Genomic DNA, 25,482 nt, shown 5'->3' with positions numbered 1-25,482 from the left:
AGACAACTGTTATGATGTATAACGCCAGTTTGCCGACTTTTCCCTCGAAATTATTTTCTAGTATTTTCCCCTATTATCGTAAGATAAATAAACGATAATAAATGAAGTTTCACTAACATCTTCTCTTAATAAACCAGTATGAAGCGTCATGATCGTGCGTCGTTCTTCTGAACATAATTACCCTTAAATAAGTGTCGTATATGTAGAACGAATAACAAAAATTCTAAAAATAAAAAAGAAAGACACTTCCTATTCTTCTGTAAATTTAAGAAATTACTATTTAACTTCCAACATTCCCTAACCGCATGATAATTGCTGCCACGCGACTGACACTGGTTTTTAACTTGTTGTGCTTTTGCCAAGTTGTCTCAGAAAAGTTCGTGTCGCATGTATAACTCTGCTGCATTATCTGAAAAGTTTCAGTCCCGTGAGACTTGTACAGGCGTTTTACCCTTTCGAAAATAGAGCGCCGTAGCAGCTAATAATTCCAAATTCAAAACATTATAATTTATGGTATTTTACTAAAAGTTCGTACATTCTCTTATGCTACAGAAACTTATTGTTCTCTTTTATTTCTTCCGCAGGAATAAAATGTCCTGTGTGTGCAAAGTTCGTCCTTCCGGATGACATAGAATGTCACCTGGTGATGTGCCTCACGAAGCCGCGGCTCAGTTACAACGGTAAGTGAAAATATTGCCTCATCTCATCTGTCGCCTTAGACTGGCACTCGAGCGCGCGCACGCCCACACACACACACACACACACACACACACACACACACACACACACACACACACAGAGAGAGAGAGAGAGAGAGAGAGAGAGAGAGAGAGAGAGAGAGAGAAGGGGGGGGGGCTGCATTTCGTGGGTGTAGATGTGTGCGTTAAGTTTATTTATTTGTTTCTTTGCCATTCTGAGGAAACAGGCTAGTGAGATGGCAAACCGTTCATTTGTGCGGTGAAAGGTAAAGAGTACTACATGCCCTTGACGTCTACATCTGTGTCTGCCTGAAAAGAGTTAATGATTAAGCCAAGAGGACATACAACTCTGACTTAAACATTCATAACGATTTAAAAAATTATGTAATTTGTGCGAACAAAACCGCTTGACCCGTAAATACTAAGATATCGGCATCAAAACATGAATTTCCAGCAGCTAGTGCATATTGTTAAGAGGCTGTCTGCGAGATCTGCTACTTCATGTGAACCGGGCAGTTGCAGGTTGTGTGTAACAATGTCGCTGGCATGAAAAACAAAGTCAAACTACGTGAGTCTTTTGGTAGGGAGAACGGTTGAAGTCTAACATAGAGTCATTATTCTCTTTAGGGCAACATTTTAGCCTCCATATGATGTGATTACGGACAGAAATTTGAACCTTGGCCGTCCCAAGTACGACTCGGTTGCCTCCAGCCACTGCGCTACCACGTATACAGCGAGTGACTGAGGACAATAAAGTTACAGTGGTGGGTGACTTTTCCATCCTGGACTTAAAATTATCAGCAGATGACAATTAAGTTCATTTTAGAGGCTGGTAAAACCAGAGAAAATTTGGTTCATGCGCGCGTAATGTTTGGAGGAGGATAGCTTCAGTAAGTGGCGCACGGCTTCACCTTAATTCTAAAGGTCGTACAGCATTCTATCTCGAAAGATGCAATGATGGTTGTGTGCCTCCACAGGAAAAAGATTGGGCGCCAGGGCGTCAGTTCGCGAAACGTTAATTAGCAATCTACTGAAAGCAGTTGAGCAGTTGTTCAGTTTACAGTTTCAACAGAAGTTCGTGATACAATAAAAATTCATCATAGTGACAATCGACATCACGAATGATTTTACATAGGTATGCTTAACTGCTATCAATAGCATAGTTATTCGCTATAGCTAAATTGTTCCATGTCCAAGAGTAAACAATTCTCATCTGTTTGCAAACCACGAATAACTGTGAAGAGTAAATTAAGCCAAAAGAAAGTGTGTGACATTTCAATGTATCTTGCCATTAAGTGCACCAGCAAGGGAAAGACATGTTGTGTGTATATCACAGAACGGGGGTACGTTATTCTTATCAGACAGCTGCGATGTAAAATCGGTTTAGAGACAAGAAATATAATTGGAGGTAACCGCGATCATTAACTTACTTAATACCTCTTGCTTTCATAACCTAATTATCGAGCTTTAAGGCCCAGATTCAGATCAGATGTGCCCCCGGTAGCTGAGTGGTCAGCGCGAGAGAATGTCAATCCTAAGGGCTCGGGTTCGATTCCCGGCTTGGTTGGAGACTTTCTCCACTCAGGGACTGGGTGTTGTGTTGTCCTAATCATCATTTTATCTCCATCGACGCGCAAGTCGCCGAAGCGGCGTCATGTCGAAAGACTTGCACCCGGCGAACGGTCTACCCGACGGGAAGCCATAGTCACATGACATTTATTTAGATCAGGTGTGAAACATATTCATACTTGTTGCTGTACTGCCACAAGAGGACGGGTGCACTTTAATGTATCGCGGTGTGTGTTAGTTATTTAGCAAATTGCTTCTAAAGTCTAATTTATTTACTTACGGGCGCTATTTTTGTTAGAATCTGGCTGATCGGCTCCTTGCAGACACAGAATTTGAAAAAAATTTTCCACCCCAGAAATTTAATACTGTATATTTGGGCTATGATCTTTGTGCTCTACACTATTGTACAGCACATACTGCATGCTGGTCGGTTTCTGGTGGAAGTGTTTGTACAAAATAATAACAAGAAATGATGGGTGACTGAAGCACAATGACAGTGGAAACTGCTAGTTGGATCTTTACACCAATACCGGCTATACTGGCGCATTACGTCAGCAAGTAAGTAAGTAAATCCAACTTCGGAAGCATCCATACTCCGCAAGCCACCTGACGGTGTGTAGCGGAGGGCACCTTGAGTACTTCTATCGGTTCTCCCTTCTATTCCAATCTCTTAGTGTTCGTGGAAAGAAGGACTGTCGATATGCCTCTGTGTGGGCTCTAATCTCTCTGATTTTATCCTCATGGTCTCTTCGCGAGATATACGTAGGAGAGAGCAATATACTGCTTGACTCTTCGGTGAAGGTATGTTCTCGAAACTTTAACAAAAGCCCGTACCGAGCTACTGAGCGTCTCTCTTGCAGAGGCTTCCACTGGAGTTTATCTGTCATCGAGTAACGCTTTCGCGATTACTAAATGATCCTGTAACGAAGCGCGCTTCTCTCCGTTGGGTCTTCTCTATCACTTCCATCAACCCTATCTGGTACGAATCCCACACCGGTGAGCAGTATTCAAGCAGTGGGCGAACAAGCGTACTGTAACCTACTTCCTTTGTTTTCGGACTGCATTTCCTTAGGATTCTTCCAATGAATCTCAGTCTGGCATCTGCTTTACCGACGATTAATTTTATATGGTCATTCCATTTTAAATCACTCGTAATGCCTACTCCCAGATAATTTATGGAATTAACTGCTTCCAGTTGATGACCTGCTATATTGTAGCTAAAAGATCTTTCTTTCTGTGTATTCGCACACATTACACTTGTGTAAATTGACATTCAATTGCCATTCCCTTCACCATGCGTCAATTCATTGCAGATCCTCTTGCATTTCAGTACAATTTTCCATTGTTACAAACTCTCGACATACTACAGCATCATCCGCAAAAAGCCTCAGTGAACTTCCGATGTTATCCACAAGGTCATTTATACATATTGTGAACAGCAACGGTCCTAAGACACTCCCATGCGGCACACCTGAAATCACTCTTACTTCGGAAGACTTCTCTTCATTGAGAATGAAATGCTGCGTTCTGTTATCTAGAAACTCTTCAATCCAGTAACAAAATTGGTCTAATAGTCCATATGCTCTTACTTTGTTCATTAAACGACTGTGGGGAACCGTATCAAACCCCTTGCGGAAGTCATGAAACACGGCATCTACCTGGGAACACGTGATATGGCCCTCTTCGTGGACGAATAGTGCAAGCTGAGTTTCACACGATCGTCTTTTTCGAAACCCATGCTGATTCCTACAGAGTAGATTTCTAGTCTCCAGTAAAGTCATAATACGTGTTCCAAATTTCTACAACTGATCGAAATTAGAGATATAGGTCTATGATTCTGCACATCTGTTCGACGTCCGTTCTTGAAAACGGGGATGACCTGTGCCCTTTTCCAATCCTTTGGGACGCTACGCTCTTCTAGAGACCTACGGTACACCGCTGCAAGAAGGTGTAACGTCCCCACAGAAAATACCCTCTACCACGCACCAATTAATCATTGTCAATCAAACCATCCACATTCATTCACTTTGCAAAAGTATCTGATCTGATTTTCTCGTAACATATGCGGCGTCAGCTAGACGACGCCAAAGTATTTTCTAGCGCGTTTATTCTTTGAAATAACAGAATGCATATATGCATTCTCCATGGTTGTTAGAGGGGTAACTAGGACAGCTTCTGGAGTAGGGATTGAGGGATTGACGTATTTCTGAGAGATACATATTCTGATTTTCTTCTCGCTAAATCGAGCGAATTAACTTGTGTGCCGCTAGCGGTTTGTTTGAATAGAAAGAGAGTGTAAACGGAAAATAATTAAGACGTGGAATCACCGGAGATCTGGACGTGTAATGGAGATGGATTTAATACACAATTTCCTTCATAAATAAGGTTTGTGACTTTTTGTTCCGGAGTGAATGAACGAATGAGTTTTTTTCTGAACCATTTGATGATCACGTTGGCCCTGTAATTAGTGGGGAAGTTTCAGCTGTGTCGAAGAGAGCCTGCAATCACTGAGTCTGTGGTAAATCGTCCAAAAAGGCTTCGTACACATCTGGAATTCGCAATATTTCGTAAAAGGAACAAATTGTCCACACGATTGATTCTCCCGACTGAATACAGTGTTTAACAGTAATAATAAATGTAAAGATCTTTTACAGAAAGCCAGCCGCTGATTACCAAGACGAAGGACTCCACCAAAGATCCTATTTGGCTGATTTCACGTAATGAAATATTATAATAAAAAGTGTACATAGATAAAGGAGAGAAAGAGAGAGAGCGAATGAAAATAGAGATAATATTAATAATCCTCTATTAGTATAACTTTTCGCCTGTCGTATCACGGATCAGCCAAGACACGGGAGGCCCTTACATTACTGTATAGATTTATGTGTGAAGGTGAAAGGGTCTTAAAGACAACAGATACACGTCTATACAGACAAGACATTACACAAAGTTAGCGGCTAGCTGCATTCATCATCTATTCATAGAGGAAGAGACAACTTAATATTATCCTGTTAAAAAGGGGGGCAAGTTCCTTCGCGTACTCTGTGTAAAATCTAACTGGTATCCCATCAGGTCCAGCGGCCTTTCCTCTTTTGAGCGATTTTAATTGTTTCTCTATCCCTCTGTCGTCTATTTCGATATCTACCATTTTGTCATCTGTACGACAATCTAGAGAAGGAACTACAGTGCAATCTTCCTCTGTGAAACAACTTTGGAAAAAGACATGTAGTATTTCGGCCTTTAGTCTGTCATCCTCTGTTTCAGTACCATTTTGGTCACAGAGTGTCTGGACATTTTGTTTTGATCCACCTACCGCTTTGACATAGGACCCGAGCGGTTCTAGGCGCTCCAGTCTGGAACCGCGCGACCGCTACGGTCGCAGGTTCGAATCCTGCCTCGGGCATGGATGTGTGTGATGTCCTTAGGTTGTTGTTGTTGTGGTCTTCAGTCCTGAGACTGGTTTGATGCAGCTCTCCATGCTGCTCTATCCTGTGCAAGCTTCTTCATCTCCCAGTACTTACTACAACCTACATCCTTCTGAATCTGTTTAGTGTATTCATCTCTTGGTTACCCTCTACTATTTTTACCCTCCACGCTGCCCTCCAATGCTAAATTTGTGATCCCTTGATGCCTCAGAACATATCCTACCAACCGGTCCCTCCTTCTTGTCAAGTTGTGCCACAAACTCCTCTTCTCCCCAATCCTATTCAATACCTCCTCATTAGTTATGTGATCTACCCATCTAATCTTCAGCATTCTTCTGTAGCACCACATTTCGAAAGCTTCTATTCTCTTCTTGTCCAAACTATTTATCGTCCATGTTTCACTTCCATACATGGCTACACTCCATACAAATACTTTCAGGATCTATACTCGATGTTAACAAATTTCTCTTCTTCAGAAACGCTTTCCTTCCATTGCCAGTCTACATTTTATATCCTCTCTACTTCGACCTAACTAACCTTAGGTTAGTTAGGTTTAAGTAGTTCTGAGTTCTAGGGGACTGATGACCTCAGATGTTAAGTCCCATAGTGCTCAGAGCCATTTGAACCATTTGACATAAGACCAAAATTTCTTAGGATTTTCTGCCAAGTCAGTACATAGAACTTTACTTTCGAATTCATTGAACGCCTCTCGCATAGCCCTCCTCACACTACATTTCGCTTCGCGTAATTTTTGTTTGTCTGCAAGGCTTTGGCTATGTTTATGTTTACTGTGAAGTTCCCTTTGATTCCGTAGCGGTTTTCTAACTCGGTTGTTGTGCCACGGTGGCTCTTTTCCATCTCTTACGATCTTGCTTGGCTCATACTCATCTAATGCATATATTACGATAGTTTTGAACTTTGTCCACTGATCCTCAACACTATTTGTACTTGAGATAAAACTTTTGTGTTGAGCCGTCAAGTACTCTGAAATCTGCTTTTTGTCACTTTTGCTAAACAGAAAAATCTTCCTACCTTTTTTAATATTTCTATTTATGGCCGAAATCACCGATGCTGTAATCGTTTTATGGTCGCTGATTCCCTGTTTCTAATAGTTCGGGTCTGTTTGTCACCAGAAGGTTTAACATGCTATCGCCACGAGTCGGTTCTCTGTTTAACTGCTAAAGGTAGTTTTCAGATATTGCACTTAAAAAAATTTCTGTGGATTCTTTGCCCCTGCCACCCGTTATAAACGTTTGAGTCTCCCAGTCTGTATCTGGTAAATTAAAATCTCCACCCAAAACTCCTGGTTTGATGCAGCTCTCCATGCTGCTCTATCCTGTGCAAGCTTCTTCATCTTCCAGTACTTACTACAACCTACATGCTTCTGAATTAAAAGAGGGGGAGAAGATGGAAAGAGATGGAGGGGGCAGCGGAAGAGGGAATGGCCACAGGGAGAGAGGGGGGAGTGTTTTGCTGTGTGTTTAAGAAGTGGTCGGAAAATCTATTCGAAATGTTTTCCAAATTTTCCTTCAGGTGTTCTGCCACAACAGCTGCTGAGCCAGGGGGCCTATAGAGACATCCAACTACCATGTTTGAGCCTGCTTGAACCGTGATCTTCACCCAAATTATTTCACATTTCGGATCTGCCAAATAACTAGCACACAAAGCGATACATTCACGTGTCAGCAGTCATCTTGCTGTGGTGAAGCCACCTCCATCGCCCAACATCATCCTACAAGTAAGAAAATATAAACTCTTGCATGTTTCACCTGAAGATGAGCCTGAAGTGGTTATAATATTAGTTCACGGAAGTAGAGAAATCATTACATATATCTACATGTACGTGATTACTCTGCTATTCACAATAAAGTGCCTGGCATAGGGTTGAATATAATATGAATTTCTCTCTCCCTTTCTCTCTCTGTTTTCCTCATTTTCATCCTAAACTATTCCCTCGATTTCAACCAAACTTGGTACACGTAACATTTATTGTCTGGAAAAAATGCTGTTGGGGTAAGAACCATCTAGACCACCTAGCTCGAATTTGGTTGGGGGTGATGTAGTAGTTGTATAGAGAGGGGGAGAAGATGGAAAGAGATGGAGGGGGCGGCGGAAGAGGGAATGGCCACAGGGAGAGAGGGGAGGAGTGTTTTGCTGTGTGTTTAAGAAGTGAATGGTCACAACTAACTGTACTTTTATTTCGTTTAATGTATCTACAGTCACGGGGTTCTGCATCATCCATAGTGTGTTAGTTTAAGTTCAGACATAGTCTTATTATTTTTTGCTGCACTGACAGACAGTTTCACCAAACGGGCGGCGATTGAAAAACATCTGGAATCGATATTTAGTTTGTGATAAAGCCCGGTGCTACAAGTATTGTATGTCTCCCTGTCACAAAGGATGACGGGAAGCCTAATTCCAACATGTGTGCATCTGTCGTTATGTGCGGGGCGGTTAAGTGTTTCGGAAGTGTCTGGTTTATTGGTATAATGTTTTGCTGAAAGAAATAAGGTTCGAGCATAGTGTCTGGTCGACGTCAAAACAATTGGAGACGAAGTACCAGCTCAGTTGGAGAAAAGATAAGATGGCAGCCGTGACTTGTCCGGTGTAGTTAAATGCGACCACCGAAAGCCGTGATCAGCGAGGCCGTATGGGTGTTTGAACCGCGGCCCTCCCGGATGCTTCACAACGCAGCATCGTGCTCGGGAACTACCGGTGTCATATCGGCGTGATGTTCTCCTCAGTGCTGTCTTCTTCTATGTCCAATCATCCATCTTATGCGTCCATTTTTGATGACTCCCTTGACGCCTAGTACGGAATAAGCGCCACGTCTTTGTTGCCTCCCGAATACTGCTTGGGAAGCTTAACCTTACATTACCTGCCAGTTTCACGATAGGTGAGAGCCGTTCTTCATCGCCTTGGCTTCGTGCAGAGGTCGACGTTCATCTTGGACTTAGTTCGCTTGCCAAAAACACTACTCTAGATGCGACCTACCTTAAGTTTCTCGAACTTTGCACCCAAATTGGAGACACCTTCGTTTACACTGATGGCTCTTAAGACCGACCGTTGTGTAGGATGCGATTTTGTCATTGGCAACAAACATTTTAGATACCGGCTTCTAGAACAGTGCTGGATTTGTACTGCAGAGCTGTCCACCCTCTATCAGGACACCCTGTACATCGTCGTCACAGGCTTCTCAACTGTGTATTATGCTCAGATTCATTTAGCGTCCTCCAGAGCTTCCGTGTGCTGATCACTTACCACCCCTTAGTACAACGAATCCTAGATTGCCTCTACTCGCTCGCTGATGATGATGGAGCCAACGTGATGTTATATGGGTCCCTGCTTACGTCGGAATGTCGGCGAATGAGACTGCCGAGGCTGCAGTCAGACTACCTAGGCCTTTTAGCTGTTCTGTCTCTTCAGACGATCCCTGTGTCCGCATACATAGGAACATTGTGTCACTCTGGCATGAACACTGGACTTGTCTATATGGGAACAAACCCCGGGAAATTAAACGCCTCCCAACGGCTTGGACGACTTCCTGTCGCCCCTCGTCGCGAGAGGGTACTTCTAGCTACGCTTCGTATTTGGCACTGTCGTTTCAGCTACCGTTATTTAAATGGAGACTCCGCATCCCTCTGTGCTCTACAACCAACCACTGACAAGGCGCCGTTTTCTGACCCAATGCCGATTTCATAACCGTTTATGTTTTAATGTATGTTTGCCATGTGAATTGTCAGATATTTTAGCAGATGCAGCACGCGTTGTAGAATACGTTTTAATTCATGTTAGTGGTAGTAATATGGCGAAGGAAATTTAATTTTCAGCTGTTTGAGCAACCTGCTCGAATAGGAGTGATTGCTTTTAGCTATCCCTCTGCTCCAGTCGATTGGGCTCTCGAGTATTATCGACTTCAAATCCATTCGGTAATTGACCATTTCAAGTTATGACTCGGGCGCTTATGACCTCAGCTGCTTTGCGCCCTAAAGCAACAGCGAACAAACAACCATGCTCGGCTCCAACGTACTGGACAATGTTTTCACCGGTTTACGTTGACTCTTTTCTTTCTACTTTTTTCTGTTACGCATGCATACTGTTGTGATGTCAGTGTTGAAATGTTTAAATTAACGTGTTCGAATTAACATAAGGAATTTGCTACTGGCATTAGCGTAGCTCTAGGGTACAATATTAACTCGACATTTGCAATGACACCTGTGGGTCGTAATAAAGTATATGTACGAATTGTGAACATGAGGAGGGATCTGTAAGATCATCTCAGCAGTACGTAATATGGTGGAGGCTGTGCGGGATGTGTCAGGAAAAGTACCACTATTGGGGTGATGGTACTCGCAGGGGACTGAAATCGAAAGGGGACAGGGAAACATCTGGTGTGTTTTTAACAGCTGCCACGAGGGGCGCGGGAAGGTGCTCGACCGTCGGTGTCGTTACGCTGTCGCTAACGAAGCCTGAGGGAGATCCGCCCACGTTCTTTACGGGCACGGCAGGAACTATATGGCAGCTTGCAAATTGACGCGTCGAATGTTGGAGCGACCCTTTCAGCCTGGAAGTCGATACAGATAACTCGCGCAGGCCACAGAGTGACTTTGTATTAGGGTCGGCTCTGCGGAACGACCAAGTTTAGAGCGGCAATAAAGCTGACGTCGGCGTAACGAACGGGAAGGCCAATTACGACGCTGTCTTGCAGTAAAGTTCAGTTGCAAGGCCCCTGCCGCCGTTGGGCGGAACCTCTGCAGAGCCGTGATTCGCTGTTCATCTTTGCCGGGACCCATTTACTTACTGCTGAAGGTAAGATGTAAATGCCGAGTTGTGGATCGTTTCGATAAATCATTGAAGGGATTTTTATTCAGTCGGGCTGTTTTCTTAAAAGATGCGTATTGTATTTGTGAAGACTCTTTATATCCGTTGATAATCTCTCAGCCAAATGTAAAATTATGAGGAAAGTAGTTCCTTTTCTAGAATCAACTCGGCTGCTCTGTTCGCATTTACTTTTCTGATCAAGTATTAATATTGAGAAGGGCAGTACAATAAATTCATAAAAATTTCTCTACTGAAAAATTGAATCTTTCGCACCGTCTCATAACACTGCGTGCATCTTTTTAATTATAATTGGCAATATTCCCACTCTTATCTGACAGATGGAACACAATTAGGTGAGTCTTACAAATGTCTGATCATCACACAAGTAGTTCATTTTATTGTCAGGTTTGACTGGCAGTATTTGCAAACGCGCTTTCTTTTTTCTTTTTTTTTTTTTTTTTTCACTGTCAGATGCTTAAATAGTATATTCAGGTTGATGGATAGTCTTGATTACTCCGAGGTCGGAACGTCTGTTTTCAATGAATCCGATTGCTTTGTGAGAGAATGCAGAGTTCGAATACAAGCATTTTGTCAATTTACGATCCGACTATAATATAATAAAATCCTCATTAGTTAGACGTTGTACATAGAAACATACGAGTTTTTATATTTAAAAAATAAGTTTTGCCATCGATTTGCTTTTCTTTTCCAGGTACAAGTACTTCTTCGAAGCTCCCAACAGGCCTTTGAGTATCTGTTGTAATAAAAAAAATGTTCAGTTTTCCATCATTTCTGTTCCTGATTGTGTACTCGTAATCCAGCGTATAACATTTGGAAAGAATACGCAGACAGTATAAGTTTCCTGTCTGAAAAATTTACGCCGTAAAAATTCGGTTTGTTTTTCCTTGTAATTATGGAAGTAGTGAGTTTACATTTTACAAGAAACTATCGCAAGTCTTAAGTACTGAAAGGATGCCGCAGGCTACACACCGCACACGCACGCGGAGCGCACACACCTCAGCCAGGCGCAAACGCAAACTAACGCTTTCTGTGTATACCAGAAGAGGTGTTGAACTCGGACCCTTGTCTGTCGCTCATCGGAGGTCACGTTCGCTCGAGAATTGTATAATTACGGGATGACTTCGAGTAATTTTCTTAACATAATTCAAACTCCAAGACGTTTGTTGTCTGGTAGCTTTTTACAAAAATTTCTCGACGCGTGGTGTTTTACAATATTCATCCAGCGGCTTTGTTCCTCAAATTACATACCGGGATGATTATATATCTTACAAAAATTTGGTCGATTCGTCATAGATACGCTAGCAAGATCGTTCCCAGCGAGAGTCGGGGCGGATAGTTGCCCAGACAGACAGACGTATCAGATCAGTATAACTTTGAAGAAAACTGGAACACGTCATGAAAATTGACTTTATATACGCAGCGTGTCACAAAACGATACCGACATACTTCGAGTGGTTGCAGGGGGTGTCTCGAGGAACCAATTAAGGATGGGAACCCATGTCTGCAAACTTCGTGCACTGACGCTGCAGAGTATCGAATCTACAGGCGCCGGCGCCTGGCGTACGGGCCCCCGAGCTTTCCGCAGCAGACGCTGGTTGGTTGGTTGATTTGGGGGAGGGAACCAAACGGCGAGGTCATCGGTCCCATCGGATTAGGGAAGGAAGGGGAAGGAAGCCGGCGTGCCTTTCCAAAGGAACCATCTCGGTATTTGCCTGAACCGATTTAGGGAAATCAGTGAAAACCTAAATCAGGCTGGCCAGACACGGGTTTGAACAGTCGTCTCCAGTGTGCTAACCACTGCGCCACCTCGCGCGGTAGGCAGTAAACGTTATAGTTGTACGCAGTCGAAAGTATCACAATTGACGTGTGTCGTTCAGCGATCGCGACAGATTGCTACCATCGCCATTGGAGAAGATGGATCTAGCTGCAGCACTGACACGCCTTGTCTCATATGAACGCGATGCTCTGTTGCCTCGGCGGAAGACGGCTTCGGACACGATTTTCCATCAGCAGTTTATTTTTCTCAGGCAACCCTCTAAATCTCCAATATTTTTCGGTATGCACGGTGAAACAGAAAGATACCGACAGTGTCGGAATGACAGGAGCTAACGTCTGCCTACGCGGCAGCTGTCGCCGTCTACTCCACTGGAGTTTGCGGTAATCAGTTACGTTCGATGAAATTTTCGAGAATTCGGCGCTTTTATTCTGTTTAAAGGAAAGGACATATGAACACAAAGGAAAGAGCAGGAAACATAAGAGTATCCACTGTGACAGACGACCGAAAACAACTTTCAAGGAGTGAACATTACAATTTATTCTGTTGTTGCAAGAAGTTAAATTATAGAAGGTGTTGAACATGCTTAGCTCCAACGTTACAGCATGCGTAACATTTGTGCAGCGTTGAATGACGTACTCGCTTAGAGATACGAGGAATTTTGCGAACATCTTCACACTTGCATGCATCCTTGCAACCGACTCCACTGGGGTTTCATACACCACGGTCTTCAGAAGACCCCACAAGCATAAGTCCAGCGGGCGACCAAGTTACACGGCCACCTCGACAAATCCAGCGGTCTACGAACATCTGTCCAGTGTGGGGTCTGGCAGCTAGGCTGAAGTGCGTGGATGCCCGATCATGCTGGAACCACAGACCTCGATGAGCAACTAGTGGCACCCCCTCACTTCCGGCAGCACTTCACGGCCGAATGTCGTCCAGCTATCGCCTGCGAATCGAGGAGAAACTATGTAGGAGACAATAAAACAATTGTCTACCATGGCAGTCCATAACTTCATGTTAAACTTTTCTTGATGACGCCGTTCGTCGTCGGCTTGGGTGTTCTCTTCCGCCCAAGTATGGCAGCTGGGAGCGTTGAACACACACTAACGGTTGAAGATCTAGTCCGCGAGCAAAACTTATGCAGCCTAATACAGCTGCGCGGCGCAACGTTGCAAAAACCACTGCCCGAACACTGAACTGATGCCTTCCCTTGCCATGCATCGCCACAAACCCGCAATGTGGTTGCTTTTTAACGTGTGCTTGCAGATGGGTCCCAGTCGAATTCCCCTCTAATAACTCTTCTTCAGATCGTAGCAACCGTACGCTTCTCACGCGACCTCCGCCGTTCCAACGTCCTTGGAAAGCACTTGTTTTACCCTCTAGACGGTGATGAATAGTTGCAAACATACCGTACAGTAGTGTGGCTGGCGCCAGTTTCGATATCTTTGCCCGTACACGAGTAAAACTGCGTGGCCAGGCTCCTTCTCGCATTACCGCAAACGAAATGCAGCTCACACTGCTCGAACGAAGCGAAGTTCACCCTGATGCTGCGCGACAGCACAAGACAAAGTACGAATGAGCGATGTGTTCGTCATTCCACTCTGCCGCCAGTGCTCATAGCGGTTTCGACAGCTTTGTTGAGACAGGCGTTGACGCGTTCAGCCCTAGTTAACGCCCGGCATCCTGTTAGGCATATTGTGAGACGTTGCGTCTGCGGCGCATCAGCGGGCAAGGTCACGTCTGTTGAAGAAGGCGTGGACTGGCGGCAGGCGCCGCTCTTCAGTATCGTTGGATCACGTTTCCGGACACAGGCTCCTATCCTCAGTTTGTTCCTCAAGACGCCTTCTTCAATCCCTCGAAGTCTGTCGGTGTTGTTGTGCAACATCCTCTATATATGACGCCAAAGTTGGTGACACGCTGTAACAAAGCAACTTCGTCAACATGGTCATTTCTCTACATCCAGCACAACCAAAAACACCACTAGAATTACAAACAACAGACAAAAATAAAAAGTTAATCTCAAATGATGTTTTATGCAGTGACTGGAAATGAAATTATTGAGCCAATTTGTTTGTATAAAGACTAGCAGTATCCTACACATCTTCTTTTTTTTTTTTTTTTTTTTTTTTGGTACGTTGTCGGTTAGAAATTCGCTGACTCTCAGTAATTTCATTTCCAAATGCTGTATAAAATCTTTTTTTTTTTTTTTTTCCAAAGTAACTTGTTATTTCTGTCACTTGTTTGTATTCTGGTTGTATTTTTGATTATGTTGGATGTATGATTATATCCATTATAAATGGTTTCTGAAAGCCTGCGACTGTGAAAACAGTGGATTTGTTTATAAATAAATCTTCCGCTACCAGTCACGATTTTTCTTTATTTTACTTTTCGTATGACGCGTCTGGCGAAATGATTCCCATTTTCAAGTGCGTTTTTTTGTGTGTATTAAACCATTTCTATTGATGTTGTCAATGTGTGTGAGTCTGATTAATTTCGTTGACTTTTACTGCAATATATAAGAAACAAACGATTCTTCAGTTGGGTATCGATTCTTCTTGTGAAGTTAGTGGCGAAATTTAGAAGAATTTGTACTTACAGTTTTCTAATGGTCCATTTGTGCCGAGTCTCACACACACTAAACATCACACTCAACTTGTTGTACACTTTACACATCGAAAATATCTTATATAAACAAAGCAGTTACAAATACTACCTTACAGGTAGTCCACAAAGATAACATTATAGGTCTTCGACAGATTATGATATGCTTTTGTACAGAGGTTATTTATCTTAAGAATTTGGCTCATAAATTGCTTTATCAATTTTACAAATGTTCTTATTTCTATGTTTTAGTATTTTTATTTAAGTATACTATCGAAACATCTGAAGAAATTCACTGATTCACTTTCAAGTCTTTCGTTTAATATTGTATCTTCATATTTTCTGTAATGTGAATATATCTCCAGTTCTTGTAGCAAATCCATTTTATGTTCTTTATTTAGTCGGTGGAGTACTTTCAAATTTTGCTCTATTTTTCCAAATGGGTGTCCTGTATTATGTATGTGTTTTGCTATTGCTGACTTAGTGTGTTTGTTGTACCTGGTGTTGAGATTTCGGCCTGTTTGTCCTTTGTAGAACATGGAGCATTCCTGGCATGTTATCTTGTGTATTCCAGAGTCTGAATATGGATCATGATTACACTTTATATTATCTATTAGTTTCTGTTGTAGTTTATTAGATGTAGAAAACCGAATTTTTACTGTGAGATTTTTGAAAATATTTGCAATCTTCTGCGATACATTGCTTATGTATGGAATAATAGATATATATATATTTGTTTTTCTCTTTTTCTTCTGTGGTGCAGTTTGCACCTGGGTTTTTCTTCACTTTGTCTAGGATTGTGTCAACCATGGAAACATTGTAACCATTGACACTGCAATCTTTTTCACCGTGATTATTTCTTGTTGCATATTTTCTTGTTTCAATGATATTTTTGTTGCCCTATGGAGCACTGACCTGTATGCTGCCTGTTTATGGATATTTGGGTGACATGAGGTTCAGGGATTGTGGTGTCATTGTGTTTTTCATATGAATTTCGAATTTGCATGTGTTGTTATGCCTTGTAATATTTAGATCCAGAAAGTTGCTTTGGTATCCCCTTTCACAAACAGTAGTATGTCATTTACGTATCTCCTATAAAATTCTATTTTCTTTAGGCAGCGTTCTTGGATGTCAAATAATTTTTGTTTTAAATGATTTGTGTATATGTCAGATATGGCACCAGATATACATGATCTCATTGCTAGGCCATTTGGTTGTTTATAAATGTTGTTACTATAAGTAAAGTATTTGTAACTTAGGTTTAGCTGAAGGAGTTCCATAAATTCGATAATCTCTGTGTATGAAAGTTTCTTGTGTTGCATAAGGTTCTTTTGTATTGGTGTTAGAGCTTCTTGTATGGATATGTTTGAGTAAAGGTTGGTGATGTCAAGTGATATAAACTGCGCATCTTGGAGGAGCTTTCTGGTTCTTCAGCTAGTATCATTCTGTTTTTTACGGAATATGTTGTTTCATATGTACAATTTTTCATCAGTATTTTATTCAGTTTTTGTGACAATTTGTATGCTGGGCTGGCCAAAAATTCACAAAGATGGAATTCCGATGCGTCCCGTGGTCAACTCCATAAATAGCCCAGCATACAAACTGTGACAAAAACTGAATGACATACTAATGAAAAATACCACAAGTACTCTGCTACCCGAGTAACTGCTTCCTTTGTGTAGTGCACCCCTTATCTGTCAAGGGGAGTCCTACAAATCCGCATCCAGTAGCGCAGGTCAGGTCAGGTCAGGTCCAGAAATCTGCAGCCAAGACTTGTCACAGATCAACGAAGCATTTGGTTGAGACCCTCCACTCGGCTCCAAACCAAAGGGCCCCGATCAACTGAGGGAACGAGGCTGCAAATTGCGAGCTCTGCGTGCATCACGCGTGCGAGGCCAGAAGTCTTCACGCCTGTAAGAACTGAGGAAGGCCGCATCCACATCTCGGATGAGGCCCCCCCGTCCGGCAGATACACCGAGTGCACATTGGCTTTCTTTCCAGCCCTAAACGCTCTGCTGAAGGATCGGCCACCTGTTCACTCACAGGATGAATAGGTGAGGCCATACAGCCAGGCTCCATATTGGCCCTCCGTCTCGAGCGATGCAAACGCTTTACCACGCGCCACTCACCCTGCGGGTCCACCGCTTCGGGTTCACTAGAAAGTGCCTCGGCAGTAGAGCCCCTGGGCGAAACAAGCGATGGGCGGTAGCCTGAAGGCTAGTGATCACAGCCAAAACCACATTCAACTGTTCGCGAACTACACCCAGCACCTCCTGCATATGCAAACAGCAGGCACGCACCCTATCCATCCTAGTAAGACTAATTGACGAGTAAACAGTACAAGTCGGCAGAAACCTAAAAAGCAATTTGTTTGTTACCCTCCTGACGTGAACCAAGGGACGCTGATAATGCTTCAGTGAACTATGTAGTTGGCTGTTCAGAAGAAATGACAACTGAGTTATGGAGGGCCTCAGTTTAGACTTACAGCTTTTTTTTTTTTTAAAAAAAAAGAAAGACTAAACTTCTTCAATGCCAAAACGCCCAAGCAGTTAAATATATACTATTAAGGAAAAGCCTGTAGATGCTGCTGTTCATTTCTGCCCAGAAATAAGTTAGAGTAGCTCTAAACTAAACGATGTGAACAAACTGTGTACAAGGGATAAGCTGCTGCTGATCTTAGCTCTGCTGTGAGGCTGTACGTCTAATTGGCCGTATAATGCGTCGCTGCATCAGTGTTACCAGTGGTGGGCTAAAACAACGCAGCACGTGTCGAGAGCCTAGGAAGGGGCCACACGGCTGCCAGGCAGTGAGTACTGCTGGCGCCCTTCGATTGGGGCTGCTTCTCTTATTATTTTGGTGATTTCTCACTTCATTCCCTTGGCGTCAAACAGTCCTTACCGTAGCGTTACGAAGTGTCTTGTAAATATGAAAAATTAAATATCGTGTAAATTTAAGCTATGCTGGTGGCGAATGAAATGGATAATGATATTGAGAGTGCCTCAGAAATTTCCGATTCCGGTGGATGAAAATTGTGTATAATACGCAGATCGAAGGCCTAAAAAAAACGGGGGAAAACAAAAATTAAACCGATTGCTGTTCTGATGCTTATCAAACGATTTCGTTTGATCAGAAGATTACGAAACTTAAATCGGATTTTGTGTAAGTAACTATTAAGAAAATTATTGATATACCCTTATCGACGTTATTATTAACTAGTGAACTAGTTGTGAGTGTCGATGTATTTTGACCTCCTGCTGCAATTGAAATACATGAATTGCTTCAAGCCGGCCGGAGTGGCCGTGCGATTCTAGGCGCTATAGTCTGGAAGTGAGCGACCGCTACGGTCGCAGGTTCGAATCCTGCCTCGGGCGTGGATGTGTGTCATGTCCTTAGGTTAGTTAGGTTTAATTAGTTCTAAGTTTTAGGCGACTGATGACCTCAGAAGTTAAGTCGCATAGTGCTCAGAGTCAATTGCTTCAAAATCCTTTTCGAAATAAGTATAATTATTAAGATGAGCAGTGCTGGTCATATCAGATTTGTTGGTTGGTTGGTTCAGCGGAGGGGACCAAACAGCGAGGTAATCGGATTAGGAAAGGATGGGGAACGAAGTCGGCCGTGCCCTTTCGAAGGAACCATCTCGGTATTTGCCCGAACCGATGTAGGGAAATCACGGAAAATCTAAATCAGGATGGTCGGACGCGGGTTTGAATCGTCGTTCTCTCGAATGCGAGTCGAGTTTGATAACCACTGCGCCACCTCGCTCGGTTTCATATCAGACTTTGCTGAATTAGTTGATGGAAGCCAATCTCCACTAAACCTGTCACGTCACTGCGGATAAAAGATGCACATGTTAGTAAAGCTAGGGGTAATTTATAAAACAGAAACCGAAGACTATGACTTTAATCACACGGACAAAACTGATAAAGTAAATACGCCTAAAAAGATAAGTATGTAAAGCGAGAGGATGATTTCAAGCAATTCTCTGGAGTGGCTCAAAGTATCTTTTACTTTACAACGGAACGAGCTTTTGTCATGTAGAATGTCGGTCATGACGAAAAAAGCAGTTTTCATTTGTAGCAATCGATTTGGAGTAGAACACTTTGTTTTCGGGGTTAGGAAAAGCGGAGTTTAGATAGAACACTTGACTATACTTACAGTATTTTAATGGATGCGTGATAATTTGACTGTATGAGAGGGACTGCAGTTTGAAGTAAGTTTGTCTTTGTAATATTTTATACGTTTTAATTACATTCATTTCTATTTACATTAGTAATACGTGAAAATCGAACGAAAGTACGGAGTAAAGCTTTTCAATCGGTATATTCCAAACTGGAAGGAATTTATCGTCGTGTATAGAAACGAGGTTGCTCAACCCACGGACAGACGACCAAAATTTTGGACAAAGAATTTTCCACGCAGTAGTATTTTAGACATGGTGCTACATGGTGTGGCAAATAGTGCAGTGCTGATGTAGGGATCTGGGTTCTTCGCTTCGAGGAGGTGAGGAATTCAAGTTGTTGCTATAAGGCGTGTGTTGTTTATGTGTATAAAAAACTAAATACTTATTTCTGGCCATTAGTTCGTGTGTGTGTGTGTGTGTGTGTGTGTGTGTGTGTGTGTGTGTGTGAGAGAGAGAGACAGAGAGAGAGAGAGAGAGAGAGAGAGAGAGAGAGAGAGAGAGAGAGAGACGGGGGGGGGGGCCTTGTTCCACATCTCATCCTGAACCTATGGACCGATTTCGACCAAGCTTACTCTCAGGCAACAGTGTCCGAGTTTCAGCTCCGTATGGCCATCAAGTGATTTTTGAGAGCGTCAAGAATTTGTGTTTTACAAAAATGGAACAGCGGAATTTAGAGCAACGTTTACAACCAAGTTTTGTGTTAAGCTTGAGGAAAAAATGCGACTTTGTGCTTGAAATTTTAATACAGCTGTTCTTTTGTACTAAGATACTCCTGCAGTCGAGGCAACTTATGGAAATCTAATGATGAAAATGGTGAAGCAGTAGTGGAATGGATGGACAGAAACAACCTCTTCCACATCTTTGATGCCAAAGACCGAAGCACGTCCAACTCAGAAGCCTGGAAAAGAGGGTACTCTCCTGATCTATGCTTTGTGTCCAGAGATGAAGGAAACAAACCTTTACCAACTACTCGAAAGGAGCTTAATGACTTCCCTCATAGCCAGCACAGACCTGGCATCCAAATCCCCCTGATAACATCCAGCCGTCGACTACGCTGGAATTTCAATAAGGCCAATTAGCGTGGCTTCACAGAGAAACTTGATAATTGTGTACGTCGAATACCACCTACATATGAAGCTTATGAACGATTTATAGGAACTAAGATATCTGCAGCTCAGAAACATATCCCTAGAGGGCATCGCAAAGAATATATTCCTGGATGGAGTGAGGAAAGCGAAAATTTTTACCAACAAATTTACTGAGAGCAAAGACCATGAAGTTGCAGATCAGCTTTTACACAGCCTAGTTGCAGCCAGGAGAAAAAACGTCAGAAATCCATCCAAACAAGATTGCTTCGCATTATAGTCATGATTTCCAAAAGAAAAAGGAGCTAAAATCTTATTAAGGATATAAAGAAAGAAATGATACTCCTTAAACCTAGCTCCCCGATGACGCAACCCAAACAATTCAACGTGGAAGAAATAAATACCGCCATCAGTGATGAGGACGGCCTACACCCAGATTTCTTCGCTCACTGTGGAAAACAAGCTCGTGCCTGGCTAGCCAAACTCTACACTGATATTCTTGAAAGAGGCCAAATACCAAAGCTCTTCAGGCAGACAAAGGTTATTGCTATGCCGAAGAAAAATAAACCAAGTGAAAAGCCAGAAAGCTACCGCCATATTGCCTTGCTCAGCATTGCATATAAACTCCTGGAAAGACTTTTACTGAACAGAATTGGTCCTGATATAGTCAAGATAATTCCAGTGGAACAGGCGGGCTTTAAACCACACAGGAATACAACAGATCAAGTTATGTCTCTTACAACTTACATAGAAGCAGGCTGACAACGAAAACTCAAGACTTCAGTGGCATTCATAGATTTAACAGCGGCCTATGATACAGTGTGGAAATCTACATCTACATCCATACTCCGCAAGCCACCTGACGGTGTGTGGCGGAGGGTACCCTCAGTACCTCTATCGGTTCTCCCTTCTATTCCAATCTCGTATTGTTCGTGGAAAGAAGGATTGTCGGTATGCCTCTGTGTGGGCTCTAATCTTTCTGATTTTATCCTCATGGTCTCTTCGCGAGATATACGTAGGAGGGAGCAATATACTGCTTGACTCTTCGGTGAAGGTATGTTCTCGAAACTTTAACAAAAGCCCGTACCGAGCTACTGAGCGTCTCTCCTGCAGAGTCTTCCATTGGAGTTTATCTGTTATCTCCGTAACGCTTTCGCGGTTACTAAATGATCCTGTAACGAAGCGCGCTGCTGTCCGTTGGATCTTCTCTATCTCTTCTATCAACCCTATCTGGTACGGATCCCACACTGCTGAGCAGTATTCAAGCAGTGGGCGAAAAAGCGCTCTGTAACCTACTTCCTTTGATTTCGGATTGCATTTCCTTAGGATTCTTCCAATGAATCTCAGTCGGGCATCTGCTTTACCGACGATCAACTTTATATGATCATTCCATTTTAAATCACTCCTAATGCGTACTCCCTGATAATTTATGGAATTAACTGCTTCCAGTTGCTGACCTGCTATTTTGTAGCTAAATGATAAGGGATCTATCTTTCTATGTATTCGCAGCACATTACACTTGTCTACATTGAGATTCAATTGCCATTCCCTGCACCATGCGTCAATTCGCTGCAGATCCTCCTGCATTTCAGTACAATATTCCATTGTTACTACCTCTCGATACACCACAGCATCATCTGCAAAAATCCTCAGTGAACTTCCGATGTCATCCACCAGCTCATTTATGTATATTGTGAATAGCAACGGTCCTATGACACTCCCCTGCGGCACACCTGAAATCACTCTTACTTCGGAAGACTTCTCTCGATTGAGAATGACATGCTGCGTTCTGTTATCTAGGAACTCCTCAATCCAATCACACAATTGGTCTGATAGTCCATATGCTCTTACTTTGTTCATTAAACGACTGTGGGGAACTGTATCGAACGCCTTGCGGAAGTCAAGAAACACGGCATCTACCTGTGAACCCGTGTCTATGACCCTCCGAGTCTCGTGCACGAATAGCGCAAGCTGGGTTTCACATGACCGTCTTTTTCGAAACCCATGCTGATTCCTACAGAGTAGATTTCTAGTCTCCAGTAAAGTCATAATACGTGTTCCAAATTTCTACAACTGATCGATATTAGAGATATAGGTCTATAGTTCTGCACATCTGTTCGACGTCCGTTCTTGAAAACGGGGATAACCTGTGCCCTTTTCCAATCCTTTGGAACGCTACGCTCTTCTAGAGACCTATGGTACACCGCAGCAAGAAGGGGGGCAAGTTCCTTCACGTACTCTGTGTAAAATCTAACTGGTATCCCATCAGGTCCAGCGGCCTTTCCTCTTTTGAGCGATTTTAATTGTTTCTCTATCCCTCTGTCGTCTATTTCGATATCTACCATTTTGTCATCTGTACGACAATCTAGAGAAGGAACTACAGTGCAGTCTTCCTCTGTGAAACAACTTTGGAAAAATAGACATTTAGTATTTCGGCCTTTAGTCTGTCATCCTCTGTTTCAGTACCATTTTGGTCACAGAGTGTCTGGACATTTTATTTTGATCCACCTACCGCTTTGACATAAGACCAAAATTTCTTAGGATTTTCTGCCAAGTCAGTACATAGAACTTTACTTTCGAATTTATTGAACAAGTCGCATAGCCCTCCTCATACTACGTTTCGCTTCGTGTAATATTTGTCTGCAAGGCTTTGGCTATGTTTATGTTTGCTGTGAAGTTCCCTTTGCTTCCGCAGCAGTTTTCTAACTCGGTTGTTGTACCACGGTGGCTCTTTTCCATCTCTTACGATCTTGCTTGGCACATACTCATCTAACGCATATTGTACGATGGTTTTGAACTTTGTCCACTGATCCTCAACACTATCTGTACTTGAGATAAAACTTTTGTATTGAGCCGTCAGGTACTCTGAAATCTGCTTTTTGTCACTTTTGCTAAACAGAAAAATCTTCCTACCCTTTAACTGCTCAAGGTAGTTTTCAGATAAAGAACTTAAAAAAAATTTCACTGGATTCTTTGTCCCTGCCACCCGTTATGATCGTTTGAGTCTCCCAGTCTATATCCGGCAAATTAAAATCTCCACCCAGAACTATAACATGGTGGGGAAATCTACTCGAAATATTTTCCAAATTATCCTTCAGGTGCTTAGCCACAACAGCTGCTGAGCCAGGGGGCCTATAGAGACATCCAATTACCATGTCTGAGCCTGCTTTAACCGTGACCTTCACCCAGATCATTTCACATTTCGGATCTCCATCAATTTCCTTTGATACTATTGCACTTCTTATCGCTATAAACACGCCTCCCCTTTCACTGTCCAGCCTGTCTCGGTGCGGTATACATTCCAATCTGAGTTTAGGATTTCATTACTGTTTACGTCTGGTTTCAGCCAACTTTCTGTCCCTAGTACTATATGGGCGTTGTGAGAGCAATGTTAATGAGAGCAGTTCTGGGACCTTTCTATAGACGCTCCTGCAGTTTACTATTAGCACATTAATATTGTTATTTTCTGTTGCATTTTGCCTACTCCTACCTTGCCGCGTCTCAGGAGGCGTCTTGTCGGGCCTAGGGAGGGAATTCTCTAACCCAAATAACCCCCATGTGCACTCCACACGTACTCCGCTACTCTTGTAGCCGCTTCCGGCGTGTAGTGCACGCCTGACCTATTCAGGGGGACCCTACATTTCTCCACCCGACAGCGGAGGTCGAGAAATTTGCACCCCAGATCTCCGCAGAATCGTCTGGGCCTCTGGTTTAAGCCTTCCACTCGGAGTTCTGTACAAGCTCCTTAAAGTTATCCCATCTAGAAGAACTGCACGACTTTCGAAACACCATCTTGAGCCAAAGACAATTCCGTGTGTATAAGGGGAAAGATGTAAGCAATAAAAGATCGTTGAACAACTGGCTACCTCAAGGGTCGGTTCTTGCCTCCTTATTGTTTAGTCTGTACATTTCAGACATGCCAGAGACGCTTTCAAGAAAATTCGGATATGCAGATGACTGAGCAATTGCTATCGGAAAACAAACCATTGAACAAACGGAAGAGACCCTGAAAGAAGACCTCAAGAGGCAGAATCAATACTTCATAAAGTGGGGACTCAGACCAAATTCCAGTAAAACTGAAGTTTGTTGCTTTCATCTAAACAACAAAATGCCTAATAGGGGGATAAGGTGTGCGTGGACAAACAGCAATTGAGACACAACAGGTACCCTAAATGCCTAGGGGTCACATTGGATAGAGCGCTGTCTTTTAAACACCATCTCTAAAATGTTGCTGCAAAAATGAGAACTCGCAGCAACATAATTCATAAACTATGTGAAACAACTCGGGGATCTACAGCCGCAATTCTGCGATGGTCAGCTCTAGGGTTTGTCTACTCGACTGCTGAATACCGTGCTGCTGTCTGGCTCAATAGTGCCCATACAAATATTATAGATACCCAACTAAATACCACAATGCGTATTATCAGTGGCACAATCAAATCTACTCCCATACACTGGCTACCAGTACTAAGTTATATCCCCCCTCTAGCTCTCAGACTTAAAGACGTTCTCTTAAGAGAATTCAGCAAAATACTGGACCATCCAAAAGTACCGATACATTCTGACATCAGCAACGCAAATGCTAATCGCCTGCGTTCGGGAAAATCACCAACAAGAGATGACATGAACTTGAGGAACAGCAACTACCAAACTACCATTGTGTGGCAGAAGAGACTTAACGACAAACGCTGCCCAACAATGCCTCCTGTGAAGAAGACGCCGCCACCTGGTTTCAACCTCCCTCGCAGACAATGGTCCACAGTAAACAGAATCCGAACCAACCATGGGAATTGTGCAGCCTCCCACTTCAAGTGGTATATAACTTCAATGCCCGAGTGTGAATGTGGTGCTACACAACAGACGATCCAGCACGCCATCACCGAATGTAGGACAAGAAAGTATAACGGCAGTCCTTGTGACTTTGCTCTCGCGACTCCACAAACGGTAAACTACATTCGTAATCTAGACATAAAAGAGTACATTTCAGTCATGATAGATGTTGTATCTCTAGCCATACACTAAACATATAAATAAGGCAATCCTTGGCACTTGGCAGCGCTTTTGACAGCTTTCAAATACGAAACAAAAGCGGCTGTAGGCGAACGCAACACCCGTCTATAGAGCTATGAAGACCTGTTGCTGTAGAGACGTTTACAAAACCGAATTGTACACACGCGAAGCAGCTGCGCCCAGCGTAGAGAAACTGTCCGGGATACTGTAGTTACACGTTTGAACACCTGTACAACTCCTTTATAATATCAAAGGTGTTTTCGCGAATACATGGAAATTAAATTTTTTGATACTT

The 25,482-nt window shown here is 42.9% G+C and overlaps 1 protein-coding gene across 3 annotated transcripts in view; it reads left to right on the top strand.

The window, feature by feature from the left end:
• Positions 1–25,482, top strand: part of LOC126473609 (E3 ubiquitin-protein ligase ZNRF1) — a 733,622-nt gene that overhangs the window by 633,257 nt on the left and 74,883 nt on the right. For all 3 annotated transcript variants that reach the window (XM_050100778.1, XM_050100777.1, XM_050100776.1), the window contains exon 3: positions 585–680. In XM_050100778.1, the coding sequence (XP_049956735.1) occupies positions 585–680 (96 nt within the window). The remainder of the gene's footprint in view (positions 1–584; positions 681–25,482) is intronic.

The sequence above is a fragment of the Schistocerca serialis genome, chromosome 4 (assembly GCF_023864345.2).
Source record: "Schistocerca serialis cubense isolate TAMUIC-IGC-003099 chromosome 4, iqSchSeri2.2, whole genome shotgun sequence".
Taxonomy (NCBI): Eukaryota; Metazoa; Arthropoda; class Insecta; order Orthoptera; family Acrididae; genus Schistocerca; species Schistocerca serialis.
This window is presented reverse-complemented; position numbering and strand designations above follow the sequence as displayed.